The sequence below is a fragment of the Panthera leo genome, chromosome A1, assembly GCF_018350215.1.
Source record: "Panthera leo isolate Ple1 chromosome A1, P.leo_Ple1_pat1.1, whole genome shotgun sequence".
In the NCBI taxonomy this organism is placed as follows: Eukaryota; Metazoa; Chordata; class Mammalia; order Carnivora; family Felidae; genus Panthera; species Panthera leo.
The window spans coordinates 19593998-19614062 of NC_056679.1; the positions used below are offsets into that span (position 1 = coordinate 19593998).

Here is a 20065-nt window from a genome sequence, read left to right on the forward strand (position 1 = left end):
TAACAATACGTTGAATATGTGACCTGCAACATTTGCCTTCATGTTAGTTAGTAACTTTCCTGGGCCACATCCAGTCCTCAAAGATATTTCATGGTAAAGTCATATGAGAATGCTCTAAACTCTTTGAGAAAGATAAGGCATAACGCCAAGGTAACATTCTGTACTAGAACTAACCCGGAAGACAGGAAACCCACGGGCCACATCCGGCTCCCCACACACCAGTAAGCAGCAGCTACTTACCCCTTTTCTGGCCTGGAGGCAGCCACGGAGAACTCAGAGCACAGTTACCAGCCGTACAGTGAAGGGCTGAGTACCAAAGAGCCAGGCTGCAAGCCACCTCGGCCTGAACCAGGTCTGGGAACCACCCAGTGTGGTCACCAGGCCCGCTGAGCTCACCACCTGAACTTCACCTTCGGCCCACCCACTCTTGGCTTTCCCGTCACTCCTGCCACATTCTGAGGGACAGTTTCCTACCATTCTGCTGCCAGAACAATCTTTTAACTTCTGACCAGGCTAACGTCCTTGCCTAAAACTCTCTTATGGTTTCTCACTGCTGTCAGGCTAGTGCCTCGGTGATCCGAACGGACGCTCGCTTCCTTTCTGGCTGCCTGCCGCCTGCTAGTCGGTGTGCCCACCAACGGCAGTTACTAGAGTTCCCAAGACAGCACGCTCTCGCAAATCTCCATGCCTTGGACTTTGCTGGTTTTCTCTGCCTAGAGTGTCCTTCTCCCTTCTTTTTCATGAACTCAACGCTTACTCCTTCCCAAAGATCTTAGGTCAGGCAACACCTCCCCCGGGAAGGCCTTCCTGACAGACTCGCACTCCTGTCCGAGTGACGTGGCCACTCTGTGTTCTTTGAAGTGCCCAGTGCCCGCCTCCCCCTGCCCCCGCCACCAAGCGCTGTGACCACTGTTTAGCGCCCACGTCCCTCACTGTGTAAAAAATGTGAGGAAAGGACTGTACCTTTTATGTCTATGACGGGGGGTAGTGGCTGAGATCAACCAGGGAGAGCGTGGAGTGTAAAGAGACCAGGGTCCGGGGCAGAACTCACAAAAAAGATCACGAAGGAGAGGAGAAAGACAAGCCAGAGAAGCAGAAGAAAACCGGGTGCGAACGCGTCACAGGAGCCCAAGGAGGGCGGCCACAGGCAAGGAGAAGGGCCACAATGTAAAGCGCTGCCGACAGGTTCATGGTGACATGGTCCAAAACACGTCCCCTGGATTCAGCAGCCAGCAGGTCACCGGCCACCTTGGGGACAGGAGCGTCAGAGGAGCGAGAGATGGAGCCAAACTGCAGGTGGATGGAAGGGAAATGAGAGGTGAAGAACTGGAAGCGGCTGGAAAACGATATTCTTTTAAGACACCCCGCCGTCTGCTACAACAGAAAGACATGACGCCGAGTGAAAGAAGCCGGTCACCGAACAGCGCCTAGTGTACGAGTCCCCTCTGCGAGGGACCCAGAGCAGGCAAACTCAGAGACAGAGGGCGGGATGGTGGCTGCCAGGGGCTGGGGGAGGGGCAATGACGGGTGCGCGTTCGGTGGGGTCAGAGTTTCAGTTTTACGAGACAGGGCATGTTGTGTGGACGGATGGTGGTGATATGAATGTCCTCAACGTCACTGCGCTGTATTCTTAAGAGTGATTAAAATGGTGAATTTTAGATGAGGTACAGTTCACCATAATTTAGAAAAAGGAAAAAGCAGCACTGCTGTTAAGAGAGTAAGACGGACGTTGCTACAACAGGATACGGGGTCGGGAGGGTTTTGTTTGTCCAACAGAAAGGCAAGGCATTTGAGCATGTTAATAAATTGAGAAGGGTGAGCTGGTCAAAAGGGAGACACGGGGAACAGTTTTCGATGTGGAGACCCCGAGAGCAAGAGATAAGGAGGAGGCAGAAGAAGTTTGTTGGAGAGGAACACAGGGTGGGCAAGAAAACAGTTTTAAAGCCTCTATTGGCTAACCTCTATTTTTCTTTGAAGGCGGAGTCTGGGGAGGGAGAGGGGACTCGGGTGGGGTGGGGAGTGGTGAAGGTCTGGAGGAGTGGAGGGGAGTCCTGAGGACCTGCAAGGGACCGTGTGCAGGGACTGAGGCGACTCTGGCAGCTGGACTGGAATGCTGAATGTGCAGTGGGGAAGAAGGCCCCGGGCTCAGAGCGTGACCTTGCAGCAGCCCCAGGGGCTGAGTGCACAGGAGGGCTGGAGAGGGTGTGAATGGCAGACGTGTTCTTCAGGGAAGAACGAGGGCGCCTGACCAGAGAACGCTGGGCGCCTAGTGGCTGACACCCCTCTGGAAAGGGAGAGAAGATGGGGCGCAGACACTGGCCAACAAGGACAAGAGCGACTGGCCAGCAGGGACCGACTGGCCACGAGGGCAAGAGTAAGGGGAGCTGGAGGAAGGGTTCAGAGAAGCGAAAGATTAGGAGACTGAAGTCAGCAGTGACACATAGCAGTTTAAGGTTCCTGATGTGGGACAGTTCTGGGTCCTTACCAGGCCAGGCTTAGCCAGGGTGGAGGTGGCTAAAAAGAGAAATACAATCAGGAAAGACCTGGGTCCTATTCACAGCAGATGCTTCTATGTGTTCTTCTTCCCAGAAAACATAGATAATTATCTTTTATGACTCTTTTCCCCTGGATTCAATTTCCTCTTTACTGCATTCTTTTTTTTCCCCTTGAGGAAATTCCTTATGATCTAGGTACTATCCCATTTTACATCTTCATTCACCTACCTCTGTTCTTATATGCCATCTGAACTCAATAAGAACCCTGTTCTGTACTAAATCATGGGTTGGTAATCTGTGGGAGACATAAAAGCCCATTAAGAGCCACGAAAACAGGCAGTGACTCATTTCCCAGGGTCAACATCGCAGATTAAAAATACCAGTAAAAACTAATCGTCATCATCTATTCAAGTCTTTCAAAGGCTAAGCATGGGTATTTTATATTACCTGACTTAAATGATCCTGAACAGATCCTGAGCCCTTCCCCAACAAAGAAATCCGAAATAATAAAGGGAGTCTTGGGTTTTACACTGAGAAGAGCCCAGAAGGAAGTTAAAACCGAACCCGTGCCTTTTTATGCAGCCTAGCTAGCCCCAATGACCATATTTTTTATTTTACTGGACTTAGAAGCGGGCATGTCTGTCTTGCACGCCATCTTCTCGCTCCAAGAAGGGCAAGGACAGACTGAGGCAGCTGTCTTTTTGGCCTTCCTGAGGTTTATGCAGTTGCCACATGGTCTCAAAACAATGTCTCATCAGCATATGCCAACACTGGCTTTCTCCAGGGCAATGTGACATAGAACCAACTCACCAACACTCTGGAAATAGACTTGTTCCTCCTTTGTTTGCACTGGTGTTGAAATTTTGGACATAACATCTTACTGAACCATTGTGGAATCAGTTCAACGTATCCCTTGTATCTGTGTGCATGCTATACTTTGTCACTTTGACAACACAGCATCTGAAGGCCAGAACACGCAGCAGGTGATAGATAGGTCACTGTGAGAGCAGGCACATGGAGATTTTGCTTTCAATCCCACCTGTATGTCCTCTGAACGTTGTGACCAGGGTGCAGTTGTCTTGCTCCAGTTTGAGGATGGTTACTTGTCCCGACTGGTCACCAATAAACACATGCCGGGTTTCAACGTCAAATCTATCATGTAAGCATTAAGGATCATTTCTCAAAATTGAATGGAGGGATTTACAAAAATAAATAAATAACCAAACAAATCAAGAAACGTGCAAATCCCATATGAACAAAGCTTGGACATAACGCTGAAAGATACAAAAGCAGGCATAACAGAGTGAAAGACACAGTATTATTGGACAGTAAGACTTAACACGATAAACATGTCATTTCTCACAATATGAATTTGCAAACTTAATATAATCTCTATAGAAATATCAACATAAGCTTTTTTCCCTAGAACTAGGGAAGTTTAAGTTCATATAAAAAATAAATAAACAAGAAATGCCAGGAATATTCTAAAAATAAAAGCAATACGGTATGTGATAGGGGAGGTTAGCCCTACCACGTATTAGAACACGTTACACAGTCTTTTTAAGTGCAAGTGTGGTATTGATGCATAAATAGACAAACAGACCCATGGAACAAAATGGCAAGTCTAGAAATAGACCCCAAAGTATACAGAAATGTAGTACATGTCTGATAAGGGTGGCTCTTCAAGGAATAAGGAACAGATGGGTTAAAAAAAAAAAAAACAAAAGCGTTGACATAAACTGGATAGTCATTTGGAAAACAAAACAGGATCCGTAGTTCACATTCCGTATCAGGATAAACTGCAAATGGATGAAGGATCTAAATGTAAAAAATGAAAAATGTAAGTTCGAGATGAGAGAGCTCCTTTCTAACCTTGGAGTGGGAAAAGCTACTGCTCAAAAACACAAATAACAAAACAAACACCATTAGCAAAGCCAAAAGACAAGCTGGAAAAAATATTTGCAACTTACGTCACAAAAGGCCCAAATCTCTAACATAAAAAGAACAAACCACAAACCTAATAGGAAAGCGGGCAAAATATATGAACACATAGTTCCAGAAGACATGAAAATGAAAACGGGGCTGTGCAAGAGAGGCCTGACTGCCAGCCTCTGAAAGGCTGCTCACAAGGCTGGCAAGGTATCTGGCAACTGGTTTTCAGGGGGGTCCCACCATTAACAGACAAGAGTGGTTCACTGTGCCTGAACCGTGCAAATGATACGGTTTTTGCCAAATGCCTGCTTTCCTTTTCAGTCTGTAATTTTGGTACATGTCAGAAAGAGGCTGCCTACGTGACTAGTCTCTAGTAAAAACCTAAGGCGCTGAGTCTCTAGTGAGCTTCCTGGGTTGATAAAACCACTCAACCCTCCTTCTAGAGATCTATCCCAGAGATACACTCGGGCCAAAGTACAAAATGCATGCCTCAGGTTATTCACTCCACGTTATTTTAACAGCTAAAGTTTGAAAACAACAAAAAATTCCATCAAAAGGGGATTTACTGAACTAACTATGATATAAGCAAGCGATAGAGTCCTATCCAGCTAGGGGAAAAAAAGATCTCCATACCATAAGCAAACAGACATGGAGGAATTTCTGGGATACATTATTAAGTGGGGGAAGAAAAGCCACGGCATGTAAGAGTTTATAAGCTACACTATCTTTGTGTAAGAAAGGGAGAGAAATAGAAATATATGTGTGTGTTGTGTGTGTGTGTGTGTGTGTGTGTGTGTGTGTGCGTGCGCGTGCTCATTTCACAAAAGGAAGCTCTGGAAGGACAAATCAAGATCTGACACACATGGCTGCCTATGGAGGAGGGAGGAACAAGGTGAGGAGACAGGGCTGGTGGTGAGTCTTCTCTCATCATAGCTTGCATTCTGGAATCAAGTCATTATTTCACATATTAAAAATATGCATAAGATTAAAAGAAAAAATCCCCCATATTGATGACAAAGCATAAATGAAGGAATCTAACTATCAAGTTGGTGACATAACCACAGTTAACAGAATTACTTCAAGTGACTTTAAAACACAGCATTTCAACTTTACATCCTTGGGGGGAATGTACTCCAAAGACAAAGAAAACTGCAAATAAGTCTAAAATCTCACTCAGTTCTCTTGTAACTATAATACTTCTATAGTTAGTATTTTGAAACAGCTTAAAAATATACCATTGGATAAAGCAAAAACAAGTTCATGTTTTAGGAACGAAAATTTTCAGTCCAAGATAAAAGAATCAAGTACAAAAGTGAGGTAAAAACCTTATAAGGCTACATTTGGATTAGAACCATTATATGAACTGACGATTCACTTTCTTTTCAAGAATACACACACATACAGTTCCTAGTTATCTCTGAGTCCTATTCCTCACTAAAAGAAATGGCTGATTCAGGACTGGGACAAGAAGGTACAAGAAGAGCTTCAGACATGCTGTGCCAAAAAAGGAAGCCACCAAAGGCAAGAGGAGCTGTATCAAAAGACACTAGAGCCAATATGATGGGGCTCTTACTGGCCAAAGATAGATTAACATTAGCATCGAAGAAGGCAAGTTATTGAAATGGACTGAATATATTATTTTTAAAAACCTTAAGAGTTTATAATAATGCTCAAAAAAAAAAAAAAAGACACCTATTGGAGGTAACCTGGGCACTGACTCTCTCCTCTGAAAATGAGCAATTAAAGAGAAACAATTACGAATTTGTTGCTTTTTCCATATTAATTGTATCTTAGGGTAAGCAACTAGCCCTAGCTAATGAGGCAAAGTTCTATTTTACTTATCTTTTTTAATGTATATACACTTATTTTGGGGGAGGGGGGGAGAGCTCAAGCACATGTGGGAGGGAGGGGCAGACAGAGAGGAGAGAGAATACCAAGCAGATGCGGGGCTCGATCTCATGAACCGGGATACCACGACCTGAGCCAAAATCACGAGTCAGGTGCTTGAGGCGCCTGGGTGGCTCAGTTGGTTAAGCATCCAACTATCGATTTCGGCTGAGGTCATGGTCTCACGGTTCGGTTCGTGAGTTCGAGCCCTGCATCGGGCTCTGCACTAACAGTGCAGAGCCTGCTTGAGATTCTCTCTTTTCCTCTATCTATGCCCCTCCCCTGCTCTCACTCTCTCTCAAAATAAATAAATTAATTTTTTTTAAAAAGTCAGACACTTAACCGACTGAGCCACTCAGACGCCCTGCAAGTTGTACTTTATAGAAGAATTCCAACAAATACACGTGGAAAAAATTATAGGATTACAAAAATCGCCACTTTGCAGCCCTAATGAAAGGTCTGGTCCAGGCGAAGATCAGCAACTGGTAAAACCACTGAATGAAAGGCTGGTGCGAGCCGCAGGGACCTGGCGGTCACCACCTGAATCACTGATCAACTCGGCATCACTGGAAGGGTGACAACCCTGTGCTATGGGCTTCCTGCTGTGAAGCAACACGAACCAGACAGCACAAGGACCAAGTGTTCTTAGCAGGAGCTGAATCTGAACTGAGTCAATATTTTAGAGGCGGGTCTCAGTTTACAGAAAAATATGGGAGACGCACAGGTAGGAGAACAAGGGAAATGACATCACGAGGCACCAGAGGCCACTTTACAATGCGGGGCTGTCTACAGGAACACAGGCTCCGTACTCCCAACAAGTCACAGTGGCATCAAAAAAAAAAAAAAAAAAAAAAAAAGTGAAGGGAGGAGATCACTGCCCTAGATTGAGAGATTTAGGATATGAAAACCACAGCCAACATGTGAACTTTGTCTGGACCCGATTTTAAACTAATCCGCTGCAAAAAGCCATTTATGAAACAGTAAGTGAAATGTGAAAATGGATTATTCTACAATGTCAAGTAGTAGTTATAAATTTTTAGGAGTAGTAACAGCATTGTGATTACGGAAAAATTCCACATTTTTTTTTTTTCCTGAGGACACGTTCCACATTTTATTTACATTTTAAGACTAACTTTAATCTCAAAATCACATATCCATACACCTATTTCCTTTTTTTGTTGATTTCACTTAAATGCATGGTTTGTCAAACAAAGACTGTAAACAAATATTTACCATGTCTGTTACATGTAACACACAGGAACGGCTTTTAACAGATACTCATCGGCCTCCCCCACGACATTTTTTTTATCATAAATACAGGTATCAAAACAATCCTGAACATATTTTTGATACTACTAGTAGTCAGCACCCACACCGCTTCAAAAATTAACACAATTTGTGACAAGATTCATTGTACCTGCTACTTTAGACAATTTCAACCTGAAGCTCTTTCGCTAAGCAAGATGGATAAAGCATGCCATTTCTGTTTTTCCTTCTTGAGATTTTTTTACTTTTCAGAAACACACATGCTTCCACAGCATCTGACTCTTCTCTCCATGCTTTCATCTTGTAAACCTGAATTCTATTTTGAGTACTCCAGGTTTATGCTTAAATGACAGTGCCTTAACAAGAGAAAAAAAATGGTGCTGCATTTTTTCTCCCGTAAGCTGAAAACATAATGGTGTACATATATTAAATATATTCTTAGAAATGTCCAGGTCATGTTTACCAGCTGGAATTCTTTTACTTAATGTGTGGGTATTTTGCATTGTGATATTTAATCAAGACATTAACATGAGTAGAAGGCTGTTGATTTAAGACAAGTTTGAGATCCACTAAAATTAACTGTTGTATGTTTGTCCTTCTGGTGGCTGTGGAAGCTTCATATTTTCTTTGGACATCATTAGACGTCTTAGCTCTTGAAGTACAACTTTAATGCTATATGAGTTTTGCCATTTTGCTAACACTGGTATGCTCCGTGCATCCACCATTCCACTGGAATTATTAATTCCATTCATATTAATTTTGGTTACAAATCTAACTGATGGAGGAGCTTCTGGGTATTTAGGTCCACATTCTACTTTCAGGCTGTATATTGTGTTTTCATAATTTGTCCTTGGTGGCCCAATAATCATGCCTGTCTGCCTTGTAAGTGTCATATCTTCATCATCTTCAAGGCCCCAGCTAACCGTACCATCGCCTACTCCTTTTTGTCCTTCTTCAAGTTCTTCCAACAAGCGAAAATTACGAGGAACTTTAACTCCTGTGGAGACCGCCATCTTCTCCTGCAGCCCCAAAATTCCACATTTTTAAAGCGGGGTACAATGAAGTACCTAAGGATGAAATGACATACGGTCTGCAATTTGTTTTAAAACACTCCAGCAAAAAGGGAGAGAAAGCCAAAATGATAGAAGAATCAACACCGGATCTGATGAATACGTGAGTTTCCATAATGTTCTCTCCTCCCAGTTGGTACACATTTTGAAAATTTTCATAATAAAACACTTGTTTTAAAAGTGAAGAACAAGGCATCACAAATTCCCTCAGGCTCAAGAACAACAGAGAAATGTTATGCTCTCCAAACAAGCGGTCAGATACACGTAAAACAATACTAAGATATATACAGAATAAGATCACCTTACATTTACCTTAATTATAAGAACCCAGATGAAAAAACAATCTTTATGATGGCAGGTAAATAATAGGATGCTTTGTAAAGAAATTCAACAAAAGCCATTTGAAAGAGGGTCGAAATAAATTATAGTACAACCTGAAAGCCAGAGTGATTGGCATTACGTATGATATGAGGATATACAAAAATCAAGATAATCTTAACAGCTTTCCAGCACTCTTGCCCTGAACAGATCTGAGACTACTTGGTGAAAAGACCTTGTACTGTACAGGGAGACATCTTGGAAATATCTCCAACATGCATAAAATCTTAAAATAAAAAGTACCTGAATTATTTCTGTGGAAGTGTGATAAATGTGATCAAACATGGTCAAATGACAAGACTGAAAGGCAAGGCCAGATAAAGTATTCACAAATTTAAATACCAGCAAGGGAAGGGTGGAAGGAAAACGGTTCTATTTCCTAACATCAACCTGCCATGTGACCTTTGGGAAATACCTCCATTCCACCGTTATTTAGTAGTGCAGACGGCTAGCCGAGTTCTAACACCCAAGTTCTACTCCTGGTTCTTCCAGGTAACAGTTACGTAACCTGGAGAATGTCCCTTAGCCTTTCTTCCTTTTTTTTTTTTTTTTAATTTTTAAAAAATGTTTATTTATTTTTGACTGAAAGAGAGAACACAAGCTGGGGGAGGGGCAGAGAGCTAGAGAGAGTGAGGATCTGAAACAATCTCCATACATCGTCAGTGCAGAGACTGACGTGGGGCTCGAACTCACAAACCATGAGATCGTGACCTGAGCCAAAGTTGAAGTCAGACGCTTAACCAACTGAGCCACCCAGGCACCCCTAAAGAAAGTCCTTAACCTTTCTGAGCCTTGGTTTCTACACTGTGAAAATTGAGAATTCAGTCTTTTTGTTTTTACTTCTAATTGTTTTGAGAGTGAGCAAAGTAACGTTATATAGAAGCACTATAAAACTCTCAGGGACTGCAACTGTAAGATATTTTCTTCTTTTTCCTCTCCTTTCCTCTCTCCTCTCTTCCTTTTGATTCTTGTTAGTATTATACCTCACTTAATATTTGAAGCTTCAGATCTCTAGCCAAAGAAACCAAAGATTTGAGGTTATTCAGAAACTGATCATTCAATTTTTGAGCCATCAGTCTGTCTTCCTTTATTTCTCAATTTGAATTTTGGTTATTTTCACTGCACGATTACATCTCCCCTATGAGGCCTGAAAGAAGAGAGAAAAGGCTGAATTCAACGTGACTTCTATCACTTGCTGACTTGGATAAGTGACTTTTTGAGGTGAAAATTAGGAGACAGGTTACTTTGGGGAAGTTTCTTATATATGCCACCGGGGTCCACTAGGCAGAGAAATCAGGGTACTGATACTATTCCGAACATTCTATGGTGTTTCAGCAGATCTCCTTCCTTCCCTTCAGAAACTGTAAGTATGGAAGGTGGAAGAAAGAAGAGGGAAGAGGTGGGGTGGAGGGTTCCCATGAAAAAAATGTGTTTAAAAACTGGATTTTAATGTGAACTCCAACACTGTATGAGCATGTTAACACTGTTAACAATCTGTACACAAGGCAGCTCCTAGAAAAAACCCTCCAGCCTTGGGAAAGTCACAAGTTTTCTATAGGAGACCTGTGGCAAAAGCAGTGCTGTTAGGCCATCAGTGAGCAGCACTGGAAAAATCTCAGGGATGTATGTGTTCCCAGGAACAAGGGCGGGCACCGTGGCTCCAAAATTGGGAGCTAGGAGGCAGAGCTGTGGAGGTGAGGGAATCTTCTGGAAGAACCTGTCTGTCTGTAGTACTGCATTTCCCCTCTACCTGCAAGATTGAACAAGATGGTCATTTACCTCGGGAAACGAACCCAGAGGCTTTTACACACATACAAAGTCTTCTGATATCAAATCATATGTGTTTTTTGTTTTGTTTTGTTTTGTTTTTTGCTTAGTAAACCACATGGTGTGGCTAAAGGAAACAGCTGAAAAATGAGGATGGCTTCTGGAGATGCCTGAAGAGAAGAGTCCAAGACTGCCACAGTCAGGAGACTTTTAATTCTGGGCATTTGTGTCTTGTTTTTCAATTCCAAATAGTTTAAAAAATCAACTTCCTAAGGGCAAGATCTGTACTTTTTCTATATTTTTTGGCTTGGTTAAGTGATATAGAAGATGTATCTCTAGGCTGGGCTAGTGAGATAGAAGCCAGCATTTTTTTTTAAAGAGATTTCTTTTTAATGTTTATTTTATTTTTGAGGGAGAGAGAGAGAGAGAGAGAGGCAGAGAGAGAGGGAGACACAGAATCCAAAGCAGGCTCCAGGCTCTGAGCTGTCAGCACAGAGCCCAATGTGGGGCTCGAACCCATGAACCATGAGATCATGACCTGAGCTGAAGTCGGACACTTAACCGACTGAGCCACCCAGGTGTCCCGAAGTCAGCATATTAAGAACAAATTACACTGATGCTATTCATTCTGTTCTCAAATGTATGATGGGAAGAAACAAAACAAAACAGCAGCCTAAGGCAGAAGCCTCACAGTCTGGTGATTTTCTGACATACTAGCCAGGTGTCTGCAGATAAGGCATGTGACCCTTTCTGGGCTTCAGCCGGCTCACCTGTAAAACCAGGAGTTGGCCAGGATGACCTCTAAAGACCTTTCCAATTCGAACACTGTAAGAAATCTACTGACATAAGAGTGCACGTATTTCAATTCAAGCATTATGCTCGTCTCAACTGGCCTTTAGAAAGCAAACTTCAGACTTTCTTTCCTTAACAGGTGGGACCACCCTCTCGAAGAGGAGTTGATCCTGCCTTCTGTTCCTTATCACCCTTGTTTCTGGCCTGCTTGGTGACCTGCCACATTTACAACCTTCCTCCATGGCCATTCTTAGTTTCTTCATCTTGCTCTTCCAGTGAGGCAAATCAGAGAGAAAAACAGGAGTGACGTTAGCTGACACACACACATACACACACACACACAAATACAGCTACTGAGGCACGTCTGTGAGGAGACAGAAACTACTCTGTGAGACTGTTGAGAATCACGGACCAGGCATTTTATAAATACGAGATGAACATCTGAGAGCAAGTCTTACTATTTCTTCCTGCTTTTGCTGACAAGTGATCTGTTTCCATCTATCTCCTCACTCGTCACAGGGTGGAGAGTGATGCTTTGCTTTTTAAACTAAGAAGCCGGGGGCCCTTTACTCCTTCCATGGTAGCATCACCCACACAGGCTTCAGACTCATCAAGCCCGCGCTTGCTGGAGCCCAGTGGAACAGACATGGGGATTTCCCGGCATTTACAGGTACTCACACTGAGCACATGGGCCCTGGAGACTCAGGAGATAAGAATTAGTATCACTCTACATACCCTGGAAGGGTCTTGTACCTGGAATAAAGTCTGTACCATTACCGTGTAGATACCAGCTAACCCACTCTGGTCCTGGCATGGTAGCTCCCCCATGAATATCTAAAAACAATAAATAGGAATCCTGTGGTTCTTTACAACCTTAATATCTATGTGTAAATTACTTCTGTATGCAGAGAAGGAAAAGGCTGTATTTCAGTGATGGTTTTATCTCCATGTTCCAGAATCCTTTCTGACAGCTGAGGCTCCTAAATCCGGGCCGTGTCCTGTCTGGATGTCAGACCTGCGTCATAGTCACTCCACAACCCTGCTCCGCAGGACCTGTTATTTGCGGGGAAATCACCTCATTTTAATCCACCTCCGTGAGGACCCTTGATGATCTGCATAATGGTTAAGTCAGTGAGAATCTTAATCAGCAGGGCAATGCAGTAAATGCAAAACTTTCAAGTTGCACATACCCAAGCTTTTCATGAAAGAAAGGAGTCAACAGCTAAGGTCCCACCAAGGGATTTTTGTCCAGCAAAGGATACTGCAGGCCCGAGGCCACGGCACTGGTTCGATACCCTCCCAGGCGCTGCCCACTCTCGGAGCAGTGCCAGGCAAATTGCTTGTCCTGCCCAGTGCTCAGCACCCACTCCAGCTCCAGGACGAACAGGATCATCGTCACTCTGCTCTGATGCGCTGAAAAACCAAGAGATACGAAAATAACCCATGAAGCATCATAAAGGAGACTGACGAAGCATGGTCCACAGAGATCCATCATTGTCTTCTCCCCATCCCAGAGTAGGCTGGACAGTATGACAGCCATTGCACACACACCAGAACGGTGGTTCTCACCAGGAGCGCAGGCCCACCACTGTGGAGGGGCATGCTTGAGTTGTTAGACGGTCTTGTACAAACTATCCATTTCCTCCCATTGCTCTCTTTCTTTCCTACCTACATCAACCAAAAGTTTCCTACCACCCAGACCCCCATTACCAAAGGGTCTGGGCCATCTGTCTCAGACATTAAGTTAGGGCTGCTTAGCTGGAGAATGCCAGAAAGTGGCACAATGTGACCACCAAACAATAGAACGTGTTAGCAATGATGTTCTTATGATAAAGTCACCAGGGTGAGTTTATGTAAGCTTAAAAAAAGTAAAGAACATTACTGTTCTCCTTTTGATGAAGTATGGCTTCTTAAACCCACAACAAAGTTCTAGATGAATTTTCTATAAGAAATCAAATGCTGGAAAGGAGGACAGAATTATTCCCAAGTGCCATGTAAAAGAGAATGAAATATCCCTGATGTCAAAGTACACATACATGTGATAATGAGGGCAAATCTCCCAGGATTGCTCATTATACAGAGGCAACACCGCCACAGAATAACTGCATCACAGTTAGAAGCAACTGTTCATGTCATCTACTCCATCTCCCTATTTTACATGTGGGTAAACTGAGGCACAACGAAGTTGAGTAGTTTGGCCAAGGTCTCACGGCTTCTCAATTATTGAATAAAATCAATAAAAATTTGCTTTCTTCTTATACAATTCCAGAGGGTGAGGTAGAGGGGGTCCATGGCCACTGAACAGAACTGACTGGAATAACCAAAGATTGATATCTGGGAACCCGGACCGCCCTAGGCTCTGTGCCCAGGAGCCGGCAGTCTGGTGGGCAAGCGCAGACCCATCACGAAAGTGATGACGTGATGGAGAAAACATCAGTTTTCCATTTCGATCATGAAAATAAAGTTAGTATGGATGGATCAATGCAGCTCTATTGGCAAGAACAGTACGACCTGCCAATTTCTGAGTTACTAACAAATGCCAAACGCTTAAATACAGTAAAACCTTGGATTGCGAGTAACTTGTGCTGCAAGTGTTCTGCAAGACAAGCAAACGTTTCTAATAAATTTTAACTTGATAAACAAGCGATGCCTTGCAATACGAGTAGTATGTGATGGTAAACATCCCGTGATCACAACTGAGCCAATGGTTCTTAGTGGTTCTTCTCTCTCTCTCTCTCTCTCTCTCTCTCTCTCTCTGGCGCGCGCGCGCGCGCGTTTAGAGATTGTGGGTGGTCATCTCCCATGCATGGATGCTCAGTCTCAGGCCCCATTGTTTGGCAGAAATCAGTGATTTTTTAGAATTCTGGAAGGTGACCACAACTGGTACTTTTATTTTGTCACTTCAAAGCACCTGTGGATAGTCCTTTGCTAAGGTTACATATAAGAGTAACCTTAGGAATGATTTGCTTCATTCTAGGTCAGGCTGCCTGCAGATATAGACCCTTCCCTATGCTGCCTTATTGCCAGTCACATTAAATACAGTATATGACGAGAGGTTATTAATACTGTACTGTAGTCAACATCCATGTGAGCATATACAATGGCCCCCATGCAGAAAAAGGTTGAAAAGAAAAGCGGTAAGAAGGAGATGATTACAGTAGAAGTTAAGAAGGAAATCATCAAGTAGTGTGAACAAGGTGTGCGAGTGGCTGAGACTGAAATACTTTATAAGAAGTTTACATCTGCATCTCATCTGCAGAAGAGAAGGAGAAAAAAATAGAGGAATCCCTCACTTCAAAAGAGACTAGGGAGATGTGTAAAATGTGGAAAACAGTGCAAAATTTTGTAGAAAAGCACCACCCAAATAAGGCAGTATGAGAGATGAATCTATTTAATGACAATGCAATGTCACATTTCCGTGAAATCCTCAAAAGGAGGCAAAATCAAGTGTCATTGGATAGGTTCCTTGTTAAAGTTGCACAAAAAGAAGATTCCATTGAGCCAATAGACAGGAGTGATCCATTAGTGATGGTGAAAGTCGTCCTACACAATAACCCTCCTCTCTCATCTCCCTCACACCAGCCACAAAGGTTTTCAAAGATAAGTGTGGGTTAATTTGTTTGTTTTTCTTTGTATTTTGTATTTGCTTTATTATTTTGTATTATGTTACACTACTGTAATCATTTTATATGATTATTTTTGGGTGTGGAACAAATCATCTGAGTTTCTATTACTTCCTATGGGAAAATTCACTTTGAATATACAAGTGCTTTGGATTACAAGCATGTTTCCGGAACGAACTATGCTCACAAACTAAGGTTTTACTGTATATTCTTTCATTTAGTCTCTGAAATGATCCTATAAAGGTGGGTGGTTTCCCCATTTTACAGACATGACCTGGCCTTGGCAGGATGACCCTTTCAGAATGGCCACCAAACCAATGGCTACCACAAAGAGTATCCACAGGACAGCCATTCCACCAAATGCCTGGTATTTTTAAATCCAATACTTAAAACATAGAGAATCCAACAGGGCATGGCAGGGGTACAGAGGCAATAACCCTATGACTTCTCTACACTAAATACCTGCCTGTCAGAGTATCAGCCACCCTCGAGATCAAAATGTTGTCTCTAACTTAAAAGGTATGACTTCTTGGAGAAACTCCTGAAGATCTTGTCATCAGATGTCTAAATCAAGGTCCACCAATGATAGAATAAAAATGAACTTTCTAATGGCCCAAGTTTCACAAATCTATTTCAGGGAGAAAGTGGCCCCCAGTGAGTGTCCCTTTTTCTCATCCCTTTCTAAGTCCAAGGAGATGACAGCAGCCCAGAAGACAAGGGGCTTTAAAACCTCTGGGCTGCCATTATGTGAGAGGAGGAGACAGAGGTTCAAAAAGGTCAAGTCACTTGCTCAAATCTGTGCAACCAACGAGTGATGAAACTAAGGCTAAAACCATCAGCTCTCTGCCATAGTTGATTCTCTCTCTCTCTCTTTCAGACTGCCTAGGTCTACTGAAAACACCAAACACAAGACAAACCCCAAAACTCAGAGCACATATTCCTTCTAAGGTGACAGAATTCTTTCATTCAAAAAGAAATCCTTCAAAGGTACATACATATTACTAAGCTTCAGAAACCCGGGCTTGAAGTCCAGTTATACTTTTTGAATAGGAATGCTGAGAGACCACATCCTTGCCTTGATCTTGATCATAGGGAGAAAGCATCTCATTTCTCATGATTAAGTACACTGTTAGCTCTAGGTCTTTGTAGACGCTTCTTTATCGGGGTGAGGAGGTTTGCCTCTACTCGTAGTTTGCTCAGAGTTTTTATCGTGAATGAGTGCCAGGGTTTATCAAATGCTTTGTCTGCACCAATTGATATGATCATATCATTTTACTTCTTTAGACTTTTGATGTGATGGATTACACTAATTTTCAAATGTTAAACCAGCTTTGCATATCTAGAATATATCCCCTTGGTCATGGGTATGTAATTCTTTCTAACTATTGTTGGATTTGCTAGAATTCTTAAAAGGATTTTAACATCTAAGTTCATGAGAGATACTGGTCTATAGTTTTCCCTTCTTGTACTGTCTTTGGTTTTGGTATCACTGCTTTTTTTTCTTTTAATGTTTGTTGAGGTAAAATTCATCATTTAAGCCATTTTAGAGTATATAATATTCAGTGGTTTCCGGTATATTCACAATGTTGTACAATCAGCATGAAAAAATGTTCTATTTATAGAATGTGTCCATCACCCCCAAAAGAAACCCAAACCCCCAACTCCCCTTTCCCCTACCCCCTGTCCCTGGCAACGACTAATTACTCTCTGTCTCAATGGATTCCTCTATTTTTGACATTTCATACGATTGCGTTCAAAAAGTGTGGTCCTTTGTATCTAGTTTCTTTTACTTAGCATGTTTTCAAGGTTCATCCACGTTGTACATTTATCAGTACTTCAATCCTTTTTTGTGGCCAAATAATAGTTCATCTTACTGATATACCACATTTTGTTTATCTATTCACCATTCATGGCCATTTAGTCTGTTTCCACTTTTTAGCTGTTGTAAATCATACTGTTATGCACAATGGTATGCAAATGTTTGAATTCTTGCTTCTATTTCTTCTGGATATAAACTGGAATAATCCTCACTTGGTCATGATGTACTATCCTATACTGTTGAATTTGATTTGCTAAAATTTTATTTAGATTTTTTGCATCTGTTTTCATGGAGAACACCAGCCTGTATATTTCTTTTCTTATACTGTCTTTGTCTAGTTTTAGTATCATGTAATGCTGATTTCAAAAATCAGTTGGAAAGTCTTTCTCTGAAAGTTTGTGCAGAGTTTGTATTGTTTCTTTCTTAAATGTTTGGTAAAAAAAAAAAAAGCCTAGGGTTTTCTCTGTGGGAAGGTTTTAATTATAAAGTAGATTTTTTAGTAGATATAGGGCTATTAGGGTTTTATATTTCTTCTTGAGGGAACTTGTGTCATTTTTACCTTTCAAAGATTTGTTCATTTAAGTTGTCAAATTTATTAGCATAAAGTTGTTCATAATATTCATTATTAACCTTAAATATTCCTACAATCTCTAATAGTTTCACTTCCCTTATTCCTGATATTGGTAACTTGCATCTTCTCTCTCTTTTTTTTTTCTTCTGATAAGTCTGGCTAGAGGTTTGTCACTTATATTCATCTCAACAAACAAGCAAAAACAATAGCTTTTGGTGTTATTGATATTTCTCTATTTTCTGTTTTCCATTTCATGAACTTCTGCTATGATCTTCTGCATAGCTTATGTTTCCATTTGTTCTCTTTCTGGTTTCTTGATATAGAAACTAAGGTCACTGATTTGAGACCTTTCTTCTCTTCTTTTTTTTTTTTTTAATTTTATTTAAATTCGTTAGTTAGCATACAGTGTAGTATTGGTTTCAGGAGTAGAATTTAGTGAATCATCATTTACATACAACACCCAGTGCTCTTAGTCACAAGTGCCCTCCTTAATCCCCATCACCCATTTAGCCCACCCCCCCTCCCCTCCAGCAACCCTGTTTGTTCTCTGTATTTGAAAGTCTCTAATGGTTTGCTTCCCTCTCTGTCTTTTATTATTTTTTTTATGTTTATTTATTTTTGAGAGAGAGAGAGAGCGCGCAGGGGAGGGGCAACCTTTCTTCTCTTCTAACATAGATGTTTAGTGCTATAAATTTCCCCTTAAGGACTGCTTTAGCAGCATCCCATAAATTTTGATATGTTGTTTCCATTCCGATTTCTTCTTTGATCCATGGATTATTTTAGATGACCCATGGTTATTTAGCTTCCTAATATTTGGGGATTTCCCAAAGATATTTCTGTTATTGACTCCTGCTTCAATACCATTTTGATCAGAGAACTCATCTTGCATGACCTGAATTCTCCCAAATTTATTGAGACTCATTTTATGGCCCAGAATGTAGTCTACCTTGATAAATGTTCTGTATGCAGTTGAAAATAATGTATCTTCTGTTCTAGGTGAATAGAATGTTCTACAGATATCAATGAGAGTAATTTGGCTGTGTACTGTTCAAACCTTTTATACCTTATTGATTTTCTGCCTACTTATTCTGTCAATTATTGATCTATTCAATCAATTATTAAGAGAGGAATATTCAAATTTCTGAGTACAACTGAGAATGTGTCTATTTCTCTTCTTGAAGTTTCATCAGATTTTGCTTCATGTATTTCAAAGCTATGTTTAAGTGCATAAACATTTAGGATTGTTATGTCCTCCTGATGGACTAACCCCTTAGTCATTTTGAAATAACCTCTGGTAATACAATCTTTTATCCCTCGTAATATTCTTCTCTCTTAAGTCTACTTCGACTAATATTGACATAGGCACTCCAACCTTCTTTTGACTAGTCTTTGCATAGTATATATTTTGCTATCCTTTTATTTGTAACTTCTTTAGGTCTTTATATTTAAAGTGCATTTCTCCTAGGTGGTATATACTTAGGGTCTCCTTTTTTCACTCAATCTGACAGCCTCTGCCTTTTAATTGGCCTTAGACCACACACGTTTAATATGACTATTGAGAACTGTTAGGTTTAACTCTATCACTTTGCTATTTGTTTTCTATTTTCCCATATGTTCTTCTTCCTTTTTCTTCCTTTTCTTGGGGGGGGGGGGCGGGGAGGGGAATGAGAATGAGAACTGAGAATGATTTTTATGATTCCATTTTATCTCCTTGGTCGCCTTATTAGTCGTAACTTTCTGATTTGTTATTTTATGGTTGCTTTAGGGCCAGCAGTATACATCTTTAACTTTCAGTCTTCCTTCAAGTGATTCTATATCACCTCATGTGTAGTATAAGAATCTTACAATAGTATACTTCCATTTCTCCCCACTTCTTGGTTTTTGTGTTACTGTTGTCAAACATTTTAATTTCACATGTTATGATCCTCATGCTACCTTGTTATTATTTTTATTTAATAGTAAGTCATCTTTTGACAAGCTGTAAATAATAGGAAAAACTCTCATAGTGATCTGCTTGGTGCTCTTCATTCTTTTGTGTGTTCTTCATTCCCTATTTTCCTTTGGCATCATTTTCTTCCCTCTTGAAGGACTTCCTTCTTTTAGTGCAGGTCTGTGAGTTCTCTCTGTTTTTTTATGCCTGAAAAAATTATAGTTCACCTCCCTTTTGATATCTGTTAATATTTACTCATAGTGGATTTTAACTTTTATTTGTTAATAACTGTTATTTAACTGTTATTTTATTTTTATTATTATGAACGTATCTTAAGCAGGGCTTGTTTTTGCTGCAGGATCTTTGTGTGACTTGTCTTGCTGAAGAGAGCTTTTGAATTTATTTCTAGCAGGTATCACAAGGACACCATTGGCTCAGGACCAATTTTTATGTTAAATTCTTAAGGCTGCCTCTAGCCCTACATGTATGATTTAAATTTGTACTCTAACTCCAAAATTTTAGGTTGCAATTTTCA

The 20065-nt window shown here is 41.3% G+C and overlaps 2 protein-coding genes across 8 annotated transcripts in view; both read right to left on the minus strand.

Annotated features, from left to right (window-relative positions):
* Positions 1–20065, minus strand: part of WDFY2 (WD repeat and FYVE domain containing 2) — a 178886-nt gene that overhangs the window by 35250 nt on the left and 123571 nt on the right. For all 7 annotated transcript variants that reach the window (XM_042908923.1, XM_042908724.1, XM_042908787.1 and 4 more), the window contains 2 exons: positions 12850–13000; positions 3535–3647 (listed from right to left, as the gene is read on the minus strand). In XM_042908923.1, coding sequence (XP_042764857.1) covers positions 3535–3647; positions 12850–13000 — 264 coding nt within the window. The remainder of the gene's footprint in view (positions 1–3534; positions 3648–12849; positions 13001–20065) is intronic.
* On the minus strand, positions 7863–12844 carry LOC122202791 (ubiquitin-conjugating enzyme E2 variant 2). Its single transcript, XM_042909362.1, has 2 exons — positions 12778–12844; positions 7863–8647 (listed from the first exon to the last, which is right to left on the minus strand). Exon 2 carries the CDS (start codon positions 8591–8593, stop codon positions 8156–8158), a length of 438 nt encoding a protein of 145 aa, XP_042765296.1. The 5' UTR covers positions 8594–8647; positions 12778–12844; the 3' UTR covers positions 7863–8155.

What these genes read in the sequence shown, in the direction of transcription:
- LOC122202791 (XM_042909362.1), bottom strand. Translation starts at nt 8,593, where the DNA reads ATGGCGGTCTCCACAGGAGTTAAAGTTCCTCGTAATTTTCGCTTGTTG.